At 42.8% G+C, this 16797-nt stretch overlaps 1 protein-coding gene across 1 annotated transcript in view; it reads right to left on the bottom strand.

Moving 5' to 3' along the window:
- Positions 1-16797, bottom strand: part of med13a (mediator complex subunit 13a) — a 79834-nt gene that overhangs the window by 31825 nt on the left and 31212 nt on the right. The window contains exon 4 of the mRNA XM_030100181.1: positions 3913-4058. Within this exon, the coding sequence (XP_029956041.1) occupies positions 3913-4058 (146 nt within the window). The remainder of the gene's footprint in view (positions 1-3912; positions 4059-16797) is intronic.

Here is a 16797-nt window from a genome sequence, read left to right as displayed (position 1 = left end):
CTGTGTGTCATATACCGTACTCACTGCGTTGACTGCACTATAGGCAGGAATAAATCAGAGTGCTGGAGGAGGGTTTGAGGGTGTGTCCAACATGACCCATCACAACAAGAATTAAAACGTCTTCTTAATATTTCAATCTCACGGCCAAACAGTTCAAGCTACATCTCCATCAAACACAGCAAGCGACGAGTGTTACTCCTGCCATCAGGTTTCTAAAAACAGTAAAACAGAGTAACTGATGGAGGCTGTATAAGGTGGTTTATAGTAGTGAAATGTGGTGAAACACAGTGGTATATGCTGACACAAGTAGATAATTAATTATTAATGACTATTAGATGCCCACCAGCAAACAATACAATAATCTTAAATGACTGAATGATAATAGGAACAAGCCTATTGGAATCCATATGACAAGCTGCAATAATAATAATTCTGTTTTTGCTCGAGGTAGCAGAGTAGGACTGAGGGGTATTATCACATCACTTCAGCGGGGCTCGAGAGACAGTGAAGGGGCTGGCTCTGCAGGAATTACTGGTAAATGGGCAAAGTGATCACTATTATCACTGTGGAGAGGGTTTACACAGAGAGTAGGGTTGAATCACATCGAACAAAGCCTGAGAAGAGAGGAAAATAAATTCTATCTAAGGCTTGTATGTCACTCAACTTCTGGCTTTTGGAAATAATAAAGCCAATTTACAAAATTTTATCTTTTCAAAGTCTTTTCAATACAGGATATGGGTTACGGTGCTTTTAACACTCACTTAATTTTTGTTTAAATATGACCTTGAACCTCAGCTACAGCATGTTCAACAATCACTATGTTTAAGCCTCTGCAGTGTCACAGGTGTCAGTTTTTTTTCACGTGTGCAGCAAACAATGTGCTCCAACAAGTTCACCTGACTCTTAAAAGGAAAGGGAGACGCAACTTACCCCGGTTTATTCGATGTCACAACCTGTCATTACATGAGAGACTCCACCGCCTGAACAAGAGGTGTATCACATAAAACCAAAAACTGAAATGTTTTCTTAAAAATCACTGCTTTTCCTGAACTTCCCTCTGAAGAACGCACTCTGTAAGGCCTCGTTTACATGACGTCTTCCAAGTGGAAAGGCAAAACTTGCGATGCGAGGACGGATCTAAACTCTAAACTAAAAAAGATGAAGCTGAACATGCACAAATAACACGCGCATCCTTCACTTCAGATTGTTAAAATAAGGCCCGCTGAGAGTGGTTCAGGTGACATGTTGTTTAGTCAAACTATTGCCCATTAATGTGACTTAATGCTGCTGAGGGACCACTAAGGGGAAGTCAGCAGGAATCCAGACCGAAGAGCTGAGAGCAGCAGGATGGAGCGAGCAGTCATACCTCTCCCGTGATGTAAAGATGACAGGATGGATGAGCTAAACCTAATCATTCAGAAAGCAAAACATCTCCATAGTACACGACTGGAGGCAGAATGTATATCATCCTCATTACATTAACACTTTGACGTGTGTGTGAGTGGAAATGAACGCAGACAATGGTTTGGGGATTACACAGTGTTTGGCTTGGGCTGGGTGTAATGAATTTAGAGCCAATGATGGAATATCATTAGAGCTGCAGATTTTTATAACTACACTACAATATAATTTAAAGTGACTACGGAGACTTTTCCTTAAAACTGGCTGCGAGCCAATCTGTAATGAAAGACAGCCTGACAGCAGATTATATTTGCATTATCTTGGCAACAGCTCCCAACACAGCGCAGGCAGGTTGCTAATGTATTTCATTCAAAAGTTACACCCCTGCACTTACGCGGAGCATTTCAGATTTATTGTTCACAAATAAAACAAAAAAACAACAAAAAAAAAAAAAAACAAGAAATCTCTGACAGCATCTCTCACGTATTTATGTGGCCCAATCCACCTCGTCTACTTGAGCCAGCAGGGTTGTTCTGCACTGAAGAGCTTAAATGGGGTCTTTGACGCTTGATGAATTTAACTTGTAAGTCAGTCCAAGCAGAAGAAGCCCTCTGTAAGCTAACCACAACAAGCCAAGTGTCACACTCACCATCATTCAGCGTGATTTGAGATTTCATTACCGTGATTGATTGAGCTTTCTACTTCAGATGTAAGTTAAATATATTGAATGAAAGGAGAATGAAGTCATCGTGAGCAACACGATGGACATTTTAAAGCGTCTCTGACCGAATAATGAAATGCATATGAAAGTTACTGCCCCATCAGTCACAAAGTCAAAAAGTAAAGTTGTATTGTTATTTACGGCAGCTGAAAGGCACCGAGCATTCTGTTGCGATAGTTTTACTCGACAACCCCAATATGCTGAATTGATACAAGTTGCTGAACATTATTCTCAGCCCTTTGTCGCCTCTTGCTTTGCAGCGGAGAAGTTGTGTTTATGATTCCAAGACGTCTTGAATGGGGCAAAGTATTTGCCACAAACTTTCGGAAGTAACTATGAGAGAAGGCCCCAAACTCCCAACCTTTAATAATCCATTATATTTATTGTTGCAATAAAAAACCGGTTCAAGTATTAATCTCCTAAAGCTGAAGCCACAGAGAAAATTGCTTTCACAGTTTTGAGTTTGGTGCATTTTATCATCAGAAGCTACTTTTTCGCTGAAGGAAAACAATCATTAATACTTGGACATTTATTCCCTTCAGATCATCCTGAGCTCTCTCAAAAAATAATATTAAAAACAGAAGCTATAGGTGAATATCCTTGTCTTTCTAAATGTACAGACATGCAGATTAAAGAGTGGACATGGACAACGTGAAGACTCGCACTTATTTGATTTTCAGTTTCAGAAATGTTTCATGTTTACGAGGCAATGATTTGAAAGTGATGTCCATTTCTGCAGAAATGGCAGAAATGCTGAAAATAATGTAGTTTTCATGTTGGGCCAATGGTGGGTGCTGTTTGTTTTTGGAATGAAACCACATACACATGGGCGCAGGGAACAATATCCTATAAACAATGGCGAGTACATGGACGTAGGTATCGACAGACGACCAGTTTGGATTCTTAATTCAAGTTCCTGCAATAGCTGATACAGGTGAAGTTAGTGGTGTTTTACGATAAAGCGCTTTCAAAAAAACATCCACCTTTGGAGTAGTTTTCAAAAAGTTGCATTTTCAGAGGCACCCAAAACATAAAGCAAGTTTTGTGTTTTTACTTGAAAACACGTCATACCAGGGGGGCCTACAACAACAGGCCTTTACCACACAGACTGAGTTGTGGCCATGAAACACCTGACTGTACATTTCAAAATTCCAATCTAAATGAAGACGTATCATTAAACCTTCAAAAGAAACTATAACAGAGTGATTTTGAATAATTTCAGGCTTTGGCTTGAATATATTTAAAATGATTTAAATAATCATACCACTATTACTGTGACACTGACAACTGATAAATTTTGGAAACACTCAGCTTGTTCTACAGCAGCTCATGTATAAAATAACAAATGGAAGTCTATTTTTTTTCTCTTGTGCAACTAAGTGATCTGTGCAATACGCCTCATGCTATATTCTAAACATCAGTGGAACAAGTGTGAGTAAAGCTGAGGTTAACAATGTGTTTTATGAAGGCTGTGTGTGGCTCTCCACTTGGGGGTCAAATCAAAGTGACTCAGCAGTGGATGACTCGTCTGTTTCGCCGAAGCCGATGTGGTTTTCAGGAAAAACACGGGCATCACACGCACTGACACAACCTATTTAACAACAATCCTTAGGCAAACTTGCCATTATATTTACAGCTCTCAACAAGTTTACATACGGGATTTGCTTCTAAGTGGCTCAGGGGGCTGCATAATTCACCAAGGACTGGCTGTTTACTGATGTTGTGTAACGTGTTTGCTTTAATAGTTTTTGTGCCGCTGGTGGCGCTCGCTGGGTGATGTGGGGACCAACCTTGGAAGGGACTGGACGCCTGCTGAGCCAGGGTGAGGTGCTCCTCTGTGAGGTGGTAGACGGGCTGGTGCTGGTTGATCTCCACACTGGTGCACACGTTGCTCTCACCGTGTAAGAAGAAGGTGAAGGCGCAGGACAGGTGCTCGCTGACGGGAGAAAAACAGAGCACCCAGTGATTCACTTGCTATTGGAAGGCTTTAATACGCGTGTCTGAAAAGAAATGAGGGCTGCAATGAATAACTCCAATAGTCTGTGAGATAGACTGCGGAGGGGAAGGGAGGGGGCATCAGATAGTCTTGCTCAGAGAGCAATAGCACTGAGAGGAAAGGTAGAATTTGTGATTAGAAAAACCTGTGTCTTTTTCAGTCAAAGGACACAATGGGATCTCTCTGCTCACTCATATTCTGCTTCAACATGACAGAATAGAAAAGATGAAACCAGTGATAGATAGACAGGCTGTACCGGAGGAAGCTACAATCTGATACAAAGACGCCTGTATCGAAATGTTCGGCACATATTTTCATTCAGATATATAATAATGAGGCGAGCTCCTCCTCCTTAAACAGAAATCCCCCCAATATGGGTGGGAGTTTACAGTTTGGGGCCCTAAATAGCATGCGCCTGAGTCAGGCTGAGAGTGAGTCAATGCAGCGCCTCTCACAGGTGGTGTGTGTGTGTGTGTGTGTGTGTGTGTGTGTGTGTGTGTGTGTGTGTGTGTGTGTGTGTGTGTGTGTGTGTGTGTGTGTGTGTGTGTGTGAGAGAGAGAGAAAGAGCGCTTGCTTCGGTGCGTCTCAAGTGTGAAAACAAAGGGGCAAGCCCCGGCTAACCCTGGTGTTCTCGCCAATAGTCTCAAAACAGCCACAAAACAGTACCTCTTTACACACACACACACGGCTCTGCTTACAGCACTGTCTGTCTGTGCCAGACTGACCTCAGCAGCGCACACAAAAAAGAAAAGGAAAAAAAAAAGAGACAAGTTAAAGAGGGAAGAGAAAGCGAGGACACGGCAGACGGAAGGAGAGCGGTGCTGGGTAAAACGCAGGGCATTGTCTGCAGGCTTCCCTCCTCTCTTTCTCTCTCCTGTTCAACACATCCACTCACACACACACACATATACACGCGTGCAAACACACCGGGACAGCACGACAGACGAGCGACCAAATGAGAGCGGACGCAGTGCATTTGGAAGTGGATCAAAGAGGGTTGCCTTCTCTGAGGATTTGGTTAAGCAAATATCAGTCTTCTCTCCTCGTCTCTGGCGCTCTGACACACCTACTCTGCAGAGGATTAAAGAAAAGGAGCAGAGGAGGAGAGCGAGGCACACAGAGATGGGAAGAAAGAGCGAGCACTTCAATAAGATAATACCACCTACGTAGTGAAGAGATGCCCTAAGCCCTGCAGAGTTTGACATTCATCTTAGACTTCTTTTTCTGGCAAAATACGGAGGCTCTCGTCTGTGAATATTGTAATTCTATAGCTGGAAGCTTAATGAAGACGGCTGAGAGCTGCAGACAGACAGCAATACGCTCAGCGATGCAACCAGAGTATGCAAATGTTTAGTATTTTGGTGTTGGACAGCTACTGCCATAAAGTTCAAGGACCCGTTTAATACAATATGCACACGACCATATGCAAATTGGGAGAGCTATCTGTGGCTGTAATCATTCCTCCTTTGAGCCGTGGCAGAGCAGCCCTTCTAAAGCAACTGCAATGGAAGTGGTAGGGGAGACAAACTGTACTGTGGAGCACAAAGTTCACGTGAGGACAGGGTAAGGCTGGCAGACTGAGTCACATGTTGTTCAGACAGAAAGCCCCTCTACACTGCAGGCTGGACAGCAATCAGATGGAAAATCCTCACAAGTGGGGAAATTCTACACAGAAAGAGGTGTACATCATTATCTGTTGTAATTAGGGATGTCCTGATCACAGGGCGCTTTTTCGCTTTTTTAACCGGGTGCTATCGGCACAATCAGATCTGTGCTACAGCTATATATCGCTGAGTGAATGTGAGAAATCTCGCTCAGCTCTGTTCTGACACCTCAGCTGACAAATTCTACAGATTCACTAAAATTATTTTTAAAAAGCAGAGCACAGATCATTTAGCAAGCTTCCAGTTTTTTTTTTAAGATGACACTAAGTGGCACATTCTGTGGCTGGAATGACAAAAATCGGTTCTGTTAATTGAACGAAGTAAATCCGAGACAGACGACAGTTTAACTGGGCTGTTGTCTGACATGCCTGAAAGACGTGGCCTGAGGGGACGTCGGGGAAGCTATGGTGGGATGAACATTCCAACAAGCAGGAATGGCAACCTCGCAAAACACAGTGTGTTTTTACAGAATATGGTGCCATGTACAGTCATTGCAGCACACCATCATGTTTAATTCTCTCATTTGCATATAAAGTCGAAAAAAACAAAGGTGCAAGTCACACTCAGGCCATAGTTTTCTGTGATCACGGAGATCAAGATGACAGGAAGTTTATAGGATAACAGGGGTGTCCAATATAATCCCCATGGGGCAAAGGTGGCCCGATCCGAGCTGTCACCCACCAAGGCAAATTGTGAAAACATGCACAATGCAACATCAAGAGGAGATTTTTAGAAATTTGTTACTGTATTTTGCACCAGAATGTTTCAATGAAATTGACTTTATGTTGAGACTGTCGTCATTTTTCGTGGCAATTGTTTGTTTTTTGTGAAAACTTTCATCATGTATACTCTGTGCCATGACAAAGAAAAATTTTACATTTAAGACTCATTGCGCTATTTTACTGGTACAGCTCAGTCGAGGTGAAATTAGGCTGAATGTGGCCCCTGAACTAAAATATGTTTGACTCACTTGAGAAAACAGGATATTTTGAAGCTGAATATACAGTTTTTAATAGGTGACTAGACAACTAATCTTAAAATTTCTGCTTACGTCAACAAAGAAATTAGTCACTAGGAACAGTGACCGTACAGACGCTACTTAAAGGAAGTGACAAGTTCATTATTACTTACAGCCACTGCTAAGAGAAAAATTTAACCCTGACCAGCACAAAAAAACAGTCTGATCACACTTTGAATCCACATGTGGGCAACCAATCAACCTATTTTCTTTAATTTGAAGACATTTTCATTGAACTTTTACTCAGTGGGCCGTCATTGATAAATGCTGCACTAAATCAGCAAACAATCAAACCCACAATCAAAAACCTGCTTTTTGTTGTTTCAATTATGTCCTAGATATTATTTGCCTCCTTAAGATAATTAAAGCCCACAAGTGAGTCGATGAGTCTCGTCTATTATGAAGAATAGAAAAATGCTTCCCAAAGTAATGACAAAATCATTATTAATCAGAATTTTTACACTCACATGTGTGTGGCTATATTTGCTGATAAACATGGCTGATTTCAGGTAAAAGAAGTGAACAACAACAGTGAACAGGTATAGAGGCACTGTGTGTGTTCTGCAATTATGCTTTTATTCATCTAACCTATCTAATCTATTAATAAAAAACAACTTCTGCATCAACTTTAGTGGAAAAAAAGAAAATAAGAGATTCCTGACACTATGCATGTGTTCCATCAGGATAGGGTTAGGGTTTAATTGGAAAAGAGCAGCTATTAGCAGTCGTCACCTCAGGGAAAACTAGGAAAGTAAAAGGGGGAATCACGAGTGTACAGCCAGGTGAGGTAGCGAAAAGACATGTGGGGAACTGGGCCACATGCTGGGAAAGGCGTGTAAACCCTGATCAGGTGTCCAGGCAGTAAATTATAGCAGGCTGACGTGACTGCAGGGCTGATCTGGAAGCAGAGTGTGTGTGTTCTGCTGAAGCAGGACGTGTCGTCAAACCTCACGCAGCACACGTGAGAAACGCTGAGAGGAGAGGTAGGGATGTTCAGCGAGTCTCATTGACACAGCACAGAGCCAAACAGTGGAGAAAGGACAGGCTGGCGAGGGCGGTGAGTTATTTCCGACTCCCCTTCTCAATTTTCAAGAAATGAAAGAACTGATTAGTATGTCAAACGATGAAAGGGGCCGTTATCCGCGGTGCTGACCAACGGGCCGGCCGGCTAACACTGCGCTGCGAATGTTTACAGTGAAAAGAAAAGAAAGCAGCCCAGAGAGTGACGAGGGGAGGTGGAGGGGGAGGAAGAGGCAAGAGGAGAAGCTACAGAGTGAGACAAAATGTGCCGGTGTATTCTGCAGACATCGGCAGAAACACGGCGTGCACAGAAAACCTGACGCTACACATTCTCTCACACATGCACACACACACATCTGTGTTTGCAGGGCACTTTGGAGGCTGGAGGTAGAGGGCTGCCATCTGTGGCTCAGCAGGCAGAAGTACAACCCAGCTCACGGAAACACATGCACACCCACGGGCAAGCGTGCCCGCACGCGCACACACCAGATTGAAATCAATTTCTTTACAAATGTGATTGTACAGATTGCTCGATCAGGGTTGGCTGATAGGTTAAGAAGATTATGAGGCATGCCAGCTGCTGACATTTACACATTCTCATGCTAAATGATCATAAAACCACCCAGAGATAATGCAATTTGTCTTTAGGAAAATATCACTTTATACAGCTTTTAAAACCAAATGCTAAATTTAGAAGCTGCTGCAATCCTGCTGGATATTTGTAGTAAATATTGGGAGTTTCACACACCAACACTGAAGCCCCCCCACAAAGAGCTGCCAACAGGTGCTTGATCACTACTTGACCAAACAGGCAACACAGCATCAACAGCAGCAGCAGCATGTGACGTGTGTTCTAGCTGCTGCTTTCCTCTCTGACACACGCACGTGCACGCACACGCACACACACACACACACACACACACACACACACACACACACACACACACACACACACACACACACACACACACACACACACCAGAACAGCAGAATGCAGTCAAAGCTCGCACCGTGACAAAGTGCAACATGAGTCCACAGGATCTGCCAGTCTGTCTGCGAGCAGCGGCGATCACAACCCTGTCCACACAAACACACAGCATTGTGCCAGATTCAATTCTTCTGCAAACACCCGCGGCCTGCTGGTGCTGCAAACACACACACACACACACACACACACACACACTCACACACCTACTCACCCTGTGGACAGCTGGTAAGCATGGTGAAGGAGAGTGTGGTAGCTGAGATGAGGTGGGCAGGTCAAGTGTAGGTAATGGAAACCACAATACTGATTTAACAACTTTTCTCTTTTACATGATTGCTTTACTTCTTGCTGAGAGTTCGAGGCGAATGAATGCCACCTCTCAGGTCGGCGTGGTTTGCACACAGCTACATGCAGCAGCAGATCAGCTTAGCGGGGCATTAGAAGATCATAAGCAGTCGAGCTGTGAAAGATCACAAATCGGATTGCATCAACGAATTATGAATGAATCGGATTGTTTTTTCAGATCCTGTCAAAAGCTTGGTGGATCGGTCACTTATTCTGCATGAAATGAGGATTTTTTTTTTTTAAATATATATATTTTAAAACACAAAATGATACTGAATCATGATTTATATCGGCACTCTCCATGACTGATTACCTACGGCTTTAAAAACCCTCTGTTCAAAGCTTTAGTTTGATCTTTTTATTGCAAATCCACATCAAAATTTAAAGGATTGCCACTTTAAAAAAGAAAGTAACTGCATAGTAAACCCTCATTTAAAACTATTAAACTTTGCAATTAGTCTGTGGCACACGCACACGCGCGCACACACACACGCACACGCGCGCACACACACGAGCACACACACGCGCGCACACACAGCCGTAGGGGGTGATCCATATGGATCAGCTGTGAGTTTCTACAGCGCTAACACATAAGCTATAAATGCCATCCTGTCTGTGTAAAGATGGCACACAAAACCTCTCAGTCCTCTTCAGCCCACTAATTGTGACATTTTGTTTGTGCAAAATCCACAAGCGTTCGTGTTTTTAGAGATCATGAGCCACTGTTTCACGGCCTGTCTTAACGGTGCCGTATCATTTTAGAGGAATGCAGACAACCCCCCTCCCAACACTCCCCTCTTGCCCTAACTCTAAATTAAATCATAAATTTATGATGATTTCATTTGAAAACTTCACTCTTTGCCTAGGGGTCCTCAGGAATTCCTTGAGGGACCCCTTAAGGGTCATAATCCACGGCACATTGTGTCTGTTATAGTGTGCTGAACGTGCCTCAAGACTCCCGTTGTGAGGGATTTCAGAATGTCATTTCCCCTGCAGCGGAATACTGCCTACGCTTAAAAAATAAATAAATAAAAAAAATAGAGAGGCCAAAACCCAAGGCCACTGTTCAGTCCCACAGAGGACTGAGCATGCCTGCAATCACAACACCTATCAGCAGCAAACTATGAGCTAATAGACTCAGAAATCCCCCTTTAATAAATACGTCTCATTTTGCTTGTTTCCTACATTATTAAAGGAACTTTATTAACATTTCAACAATGGTGAGCAAACAGGAGATAGAGCAGGCTAAGTCTATATGAAAGAAAAGCCTTTGGAAAAATGCAGTGCTTTGGAATTAAAGTCAAATCTGTCATCAGGGTTATTTTGATGAACACTGACATTATTCCACAAAGAACAGGTTCGTGCTGAATCTTAAATTCTGCTGTTGTATTGTTGTATGCTAAATAAAGGGATTTAGTAGAAATAACCCTCAGTATGATTGTTTACAATATTAAGACTTCTGTAGAATAATGACACATATTCCAGCTTTTTTTCTTGATAAATTATGGCAACAAAATTGCAGTCCTAATTAAAACTGCGTGGATCTTCATTTCATTGTTTTTGCCTCTCTGCGTTGTAGAAAGGAGAAAGTCAAGCTGCAGTTCCCACAAACCAGCCACAAGATGTTTTCACCATCTTTCTTCTGTCTTCACCTTTCTTTTTTCACCGCTCTTCATCTATCAACTGGCACAAAAACCGCGGCTGCTCTCTGCTCTACGCTCACTTTCATCGTCCACACGGACGCATCCCGCTCAGCCTCGCACATGCAAATGGCCAGTGGCCTTTGGCTCACTGAGGAGACAATAAGATAATCCGGAGGGGATTCAAAAGCGAGGAGGAGTACAAAGGAAGGCAGGTGGGCACATTTGCCTTCAGCTGGTACGCCATGGAAATGAGGTGCCGAAGACCAGCAGTGACCCGGTGTGACTGACAGCCTCAGTCACCGTCTATACGGACGAGCACAGGACCAACATGTCAGCATCCTGGAGATGTGTTACAAATGTCATTTACACATGCAGCTTGTAAAATTGAGTACTTAAATCAGGGATGCATGATGGTGAAAAGGGTCGACAATAACTCAAGCCGATTGCAAGATGTCTGCGAATTGATGTGTTTTCCATGTGTTAATCCTGTGCTGCCAGCTGCCGGATATTAACGCATGATCTACAGTAGAAGCACAGCACCACCATCACTCGTGTAGCTGTTTCACAGGTTCTATCAAAGACAACACAATGCAGATTTATGGACGGCGTATCAAAGCTTGGGATGTAGCTTAAAACTACCCGTTTCATCCCAGAACAAAATCATTCATCCTCTATTTAGTTTTATAACCAGTTGAGGATCAGCAGACTCTGGGACCAATCCCAGTGAGCAAAGACCCGTTCAACATGGCAAGGTGCATAATTTTTGCATTTTCACCATGGCTTATTCAATCAGCTTTTTAACACAGAGTAAAATGAACCACTTACAGTAAAAAAAGTTGAAGTCGGAGTACTGTAACTTTGAAATAAAGACACAAAATTCAATAAACCCAATCTTCAATTAGTGTGATTTATTCACTGAAGTCAGAAAATTGTAAATGCACTGAACATTTATTTCCTCACCCATCAGTCTAAACACTTCAACCAGGTAAGTGTCAGAGCCTGGATTACAGGTGACATTATGCAGATCATCTTAACCACGAGTTTCCTGATTAGTTTAACTACTGAGACAATCTGTCAGCCAGGTTATCAGCTCAAATTTCTGCACACTAATCCACTTTAAAAAGAAAAAAATCCAAAAAGAAATCTCAAATCAAGTCAAACTTCTGATTCTTGGAGAATTATTTCTTACCCTAACAAAATCGTATTTTCATATCTGACGAATCAACAACGGAGCTCCGCAGTGGGGGAAAGAAACGAGACGGTTGTTTCTGAATAAAACAATTACTCAGTGAGCAACATCATCCCATTATCTGCTGCGTGTTATCTGTGTCCAGGCTTGCCAGCAGATGAATTTGTGGCTCGTTGTTCCAGCAAATAGCAACAAAAGCAGTTGCCCATGCAAACCTACGGGGACACTGCATCCAAATTTTCCCATTCATCGCCTGAGCTGCAATAAATTAATGTGCAACGTGCATAATAGCATTTTTTTTTTTTTGTTCTATCAGAGGATTACAGATAGGAGTTCGTGCTACAGTTTCAAGCAATAGAAACATTTGCACATTTTATTTCTCTGGCTTTCCACTTCTGTAATGGTCTTCGGCTCTTCAGAATATGTGCACCAAATAAAGTTTGTTCCCCAGCATGACAGAATGTCACTATTTCATGCCTGGGTTTTCTGTTTTGTTTGCTTTGAGATGAACTGTTTTACATCACTTCGAAGTGCTGCTGCAGTCTTTTATTACTGTTATGGTAATCACTCTCTTTCAGAGTTTTATTGAGTTGCAAGAAAATATAAAACGATTACTGTTGAGGCTGTAAAAGATGCCAGATCGCTCACAGACCATTAGCTGCAAGGAAGTCACATGCCTTTCTGCTTAGGTATGAGATAACAAGCAGACACACAGGAACACAGTTACAAAACAAATACAACACTTGATGTGAGCTGAATCAAGAGTCAGGTGTCGGACAACGAAGCCAGTGAAGCAGAGAGAAATGAAGACGGGGCTGGGAGAAAAAAGACGGCACTGTAGAGCTGTGACATTCCTCGGATGTTTGCTGGGCTTGGCCGGCTGCGATCTAACAAGCGAGCTTCCGATTCGCTGATGACTACTTCCCCAGCACAACAACAAGTGTCGCCTTCTACTGGGAAATGGAAACTTCTCCAGTTGTGCCCGTTTTTTTTTTCCTCCCCTGGTGTACGACACACTGCAGCCACCTCTGGTCCGACTCGTCCGTGGCCGGCTGCCATTTGTAGCAGCTTGTTATGATGAGCTGGGGCGTGTAAACATGTTTTGACTGGTCGTGTGCCGCCGCCGCTGCAGAGACGGGACATGCCGGCATGGGCACAGTTTCTGGCACAACATTAATAAACAATGATTGGATGCTTACAGTAGAAGATGCAGCGTCAACGGGGATAAATTGTTTTGACTTTGGACAATGACATAAGAGAAGCTCGCTCAGAAATCATAGTTATCAAAGCTGTTTTTTTTCTTTCTTGGAAAGAGCGGCGAGGCCTTCTTCCTGAACAACAGCACTACTGTTTGGTTTGCATCACAGCTGTAGCTATCAGGAAAATACTCAACAATGAATGGCAGCACACATTAGGCTTTTCCACTTCAAAGGCTCTAGACAGGGGAAAGGAAACATGCCAAATGATAAGAATAAAGAGAACACTTTTGTTTGGTGGAGTTTTGCTCCGGAGCTGAAGATGAGACAGAAAGATAAGAGAGAAAACACAGGATAGAGAGCAAAGGTGGTAATCGCAGAGAATTAAAAGGACACAGTTCCACTGTGATATAATCTTCCCCACTGTCGAGTCACCTGACCACTGGGAAACAACAGCGCTGTCTTCCTGCCTGCCAAAGTAACACAAACACAACAAAACACAGGAGGCCCGGGGAGACATGCCAGCTCGAGCTGTAGTGTCGGTTTACACAGGAGAGAAGGTGCTGCAGAAAACACTTCACTGAAACTCTTAAGGCCAGCACTTTCACACACGCAGAGCTCTATTACTTTGAATTGATTTCTCTCTGCCACAAATGGCGAGGGGGGGGGGGGGTGCTGAGCCTCTTTATGTATGTCAGATTAAACTTGGAAAGAGGGGAGAAATGGGACGAGATGGAACGACAAGTCCATGAAAAGAGGGGAAATCCGATCCTCAACGAGTGTATCATAACCGCATGAGGATCCAGCCAGAGCCGACTAAAGATAATACTGACATAACCCTGACAGCGACACACTCACACACACACACACACACACACACACACACACACACACTCACTCACACACACACTCAGAGCAACGCACAGCAGGGCTCTGCTAATTCACCTGTTGTCAACTGGAAAGTCACTGTCTCAATCAGAGTCAAACACCTTGGCTTTTCTGTAAAAACGCTCTCATTACCACATCCGAGTAATCACTTTGCAACTGCATCGCGACTGTGACACAACATCTGCTTCTTCTCGTGAAGGAAGCATTTAGTGTGATATGCATTTAGCTGTCAAAACATGCACTCTATTCACAGCACATAATATACTGAGAATTAACTGGGTAGTATAAGACACTGCAGGACCTTCTGCAGGAAAATAGAGCACTCGTTATTGGCGCATTCAATATTAATATACGTCTGAGCTGGTTTGAAATCTGGCTGAATCGTCCTGTTGACATAAAGTAAGTAGAATGTGTTGTTCAGTTGTAATAATAGAGATTCATTACTCAGAGCTTGGGGGCAATTAGTCAGCCTTAACCTGGATTAAAGCTGGGCTTCTGTAGAGAACCCAACGAAGCTACTCTGGCCTTTTTTTTTTTTTTTATCTCTCTCAAACAAGATGAAATGCTTTTCGAAAAACCATGTTACAATATTACTTTAAAGGTTTGACTCTAAGCACCAACACGTTCTACAAGCACCTGAATGCCACGGCTGAATTTGTGGGTTTACTCTGCGAGAGTCCAGGAGAAGCGAGGAAAGGTTAACAGGGCGACATAATCTCTTTGTCTTGCAGAACAAATTAACTTGCAAAGGAATGTCAGAATAAATATCAGAGGCGTGCTGAATCTGTGGAGGGAGAGTGGACTTCAATGTCAGGCTATCTGCCTGCAGTGAGTGAACCGCCGTGCAGAAACCGTATCAAGCTTCACAGGTTTAGATGCTTATCCATCATGTCCAATGATCAATGAGTCCTATTAGTAACAGATGAGGGCTGACCAAATTCAGACAGTGTTACCACATTCAGACCTTTGTCTTAGGCTGCATTTATGTGAAAACAAAATAGCTCTATTGAGTTTTTGGGATCCATGTACACGACAACGGTGCTCGGAGCAACTGAAAGCACAACTTTTTCAAAACAGCTCCCAAGGTTTATGAAAATGTTCTGAGTCCGTCTCTGTTGAAACAGGGGAAAACGCCGCAACTGTGTACGTGTATCACAGCCGCAGTACACAGTTCTTCTGCACATGCATGAGGAAATTAACAATATCAGTGTTTGCCTCCACAGTGTCATGACTGTCCAAATTCACCAAAACTTTTCTGCAATAAACAAACGTTTATGCTTGAAATGTCATGTAAATGGGGTTTTAAACTCAGACCATGACAGTAATATAATTGTGTTTGTGGATTGAGGTAAATTGTTTTGCTTTAACAAACTTATCAAACCATTAATCCCACTTTTTTATTATTTTAATGATTGTTTCAATTGTTACTGAAAAAAACTAAGCTGTACTGCACTTCTGTTAAACTGCAGTACTTTTAGAATACAACACAATACACTATTATTGAATTGATCGGACTGTGGCATGCACAATTTGATCGATCCCAGACACAGTCTTCATAAATAGCCATGTACTCTTTGTTGCATGACAGCAAAAAGCATACACACATCCTCAGCTGTGAGACCAACAGCTGCATCGCAGGACACCTGCTACAGACGGCTGGATCCAAACAACAGGGCTGCTGACATGAAGACAAGACTCGCAAAATCCAAAGAAGAACTGTGTGTTTCCCCAGCTGTCCAACAATCTATTGGCTGAGAGATAAGGAGCACCAGAGGTCACGTTAGCCTCTTTTTTCCTTCAACACTGACTGAAGCGTATAGTGAGGACAGATCTTTTCTAAGCAGCAGTGTACATGATGTTCCCGTTAGAGCATGTAAGCATAATCGTTGACCTCGAAACCCTACTCGACACATCTCGCTATCTGGGTGAGGAGCGTTTGTGGCCACTATAGGTCACAGAGATTTTTTTTCTGTGAAACAAGTGTTTGCAGGATTGGGAAAGAACGCATTCAGACAGTTTGGGCATATTTCCGGTGGAAACGTTGCCTGGCTCTCAATGTTCAATTCCAGTGGCTTCAGTAAGTCCCATCGGTGATGCAACACCACTGGGCAGGAAGGGGCCGAGAGGAGAGCTGCCAGTCAGACCATGTTTTAGGTGTTGAGTTTAGAATTCCTTATTGTGTGGTAGAGACTTTTATCTTACTGTAGCAAGTAAGGCTGAGCGAGGTTCAGCTCATCGTGATGGTCAACAGTTGTCATTTCAAACTCATCCATAGTTAAAAGTCACCGAGTAAATTTCTGTCTTAAAGGATCTCCATCGAGTCAATCTCAACAAATATGTATTGCATTGGGGTGTTTGACAAAACGCATGGGGAAAATAAATGGAAACAGGAGTGGCCTTAAAGACTGAAAATTTCTGCAAAACGTGATTTTTTTTTCTTTTTCTACACTTAATAAATTTACCTGATGGAAGAGAAAAAAGCATAATATTGCTTTTCTATGAACTTTTCTTTAATGTTCGGGCTTTCACCATGGACAAATTCAACCTTTAACGGGTTTTACAGATGTGCTTTCACATCAAATTGAGGCATGATAAGATTTCTCCTACATTGCTTCCTTATCAGTCCACCAATAGCTCTGGTGAGTGATACACTGGAAGCCGTCTTTGAGGAGCTATGTGTGCCAGTTTTTTAAATTTCAAGGTTGTTGGGGGGGGAGGAACGAGATGTTCT

The sequence above is a fragment of the Salarias fasciatus genome, chromosome 10, assembly GCF_902148845.1.
Source record: "Salarias fasciatus chromosome 10, fSalaFa1.1, whole genome shotgun sequence".
Taxonomy (NCBI): Eukaryota; Metazoa; Chordata; class Actinopteri; order Blenniiformes; family Blenniidae; genus Salarias; species Salarias fasciatus.
Note: the sequence above shows the minus strand (reverse complement) of the source record. Positions and strands in the feature narration are given on the sequence as shown.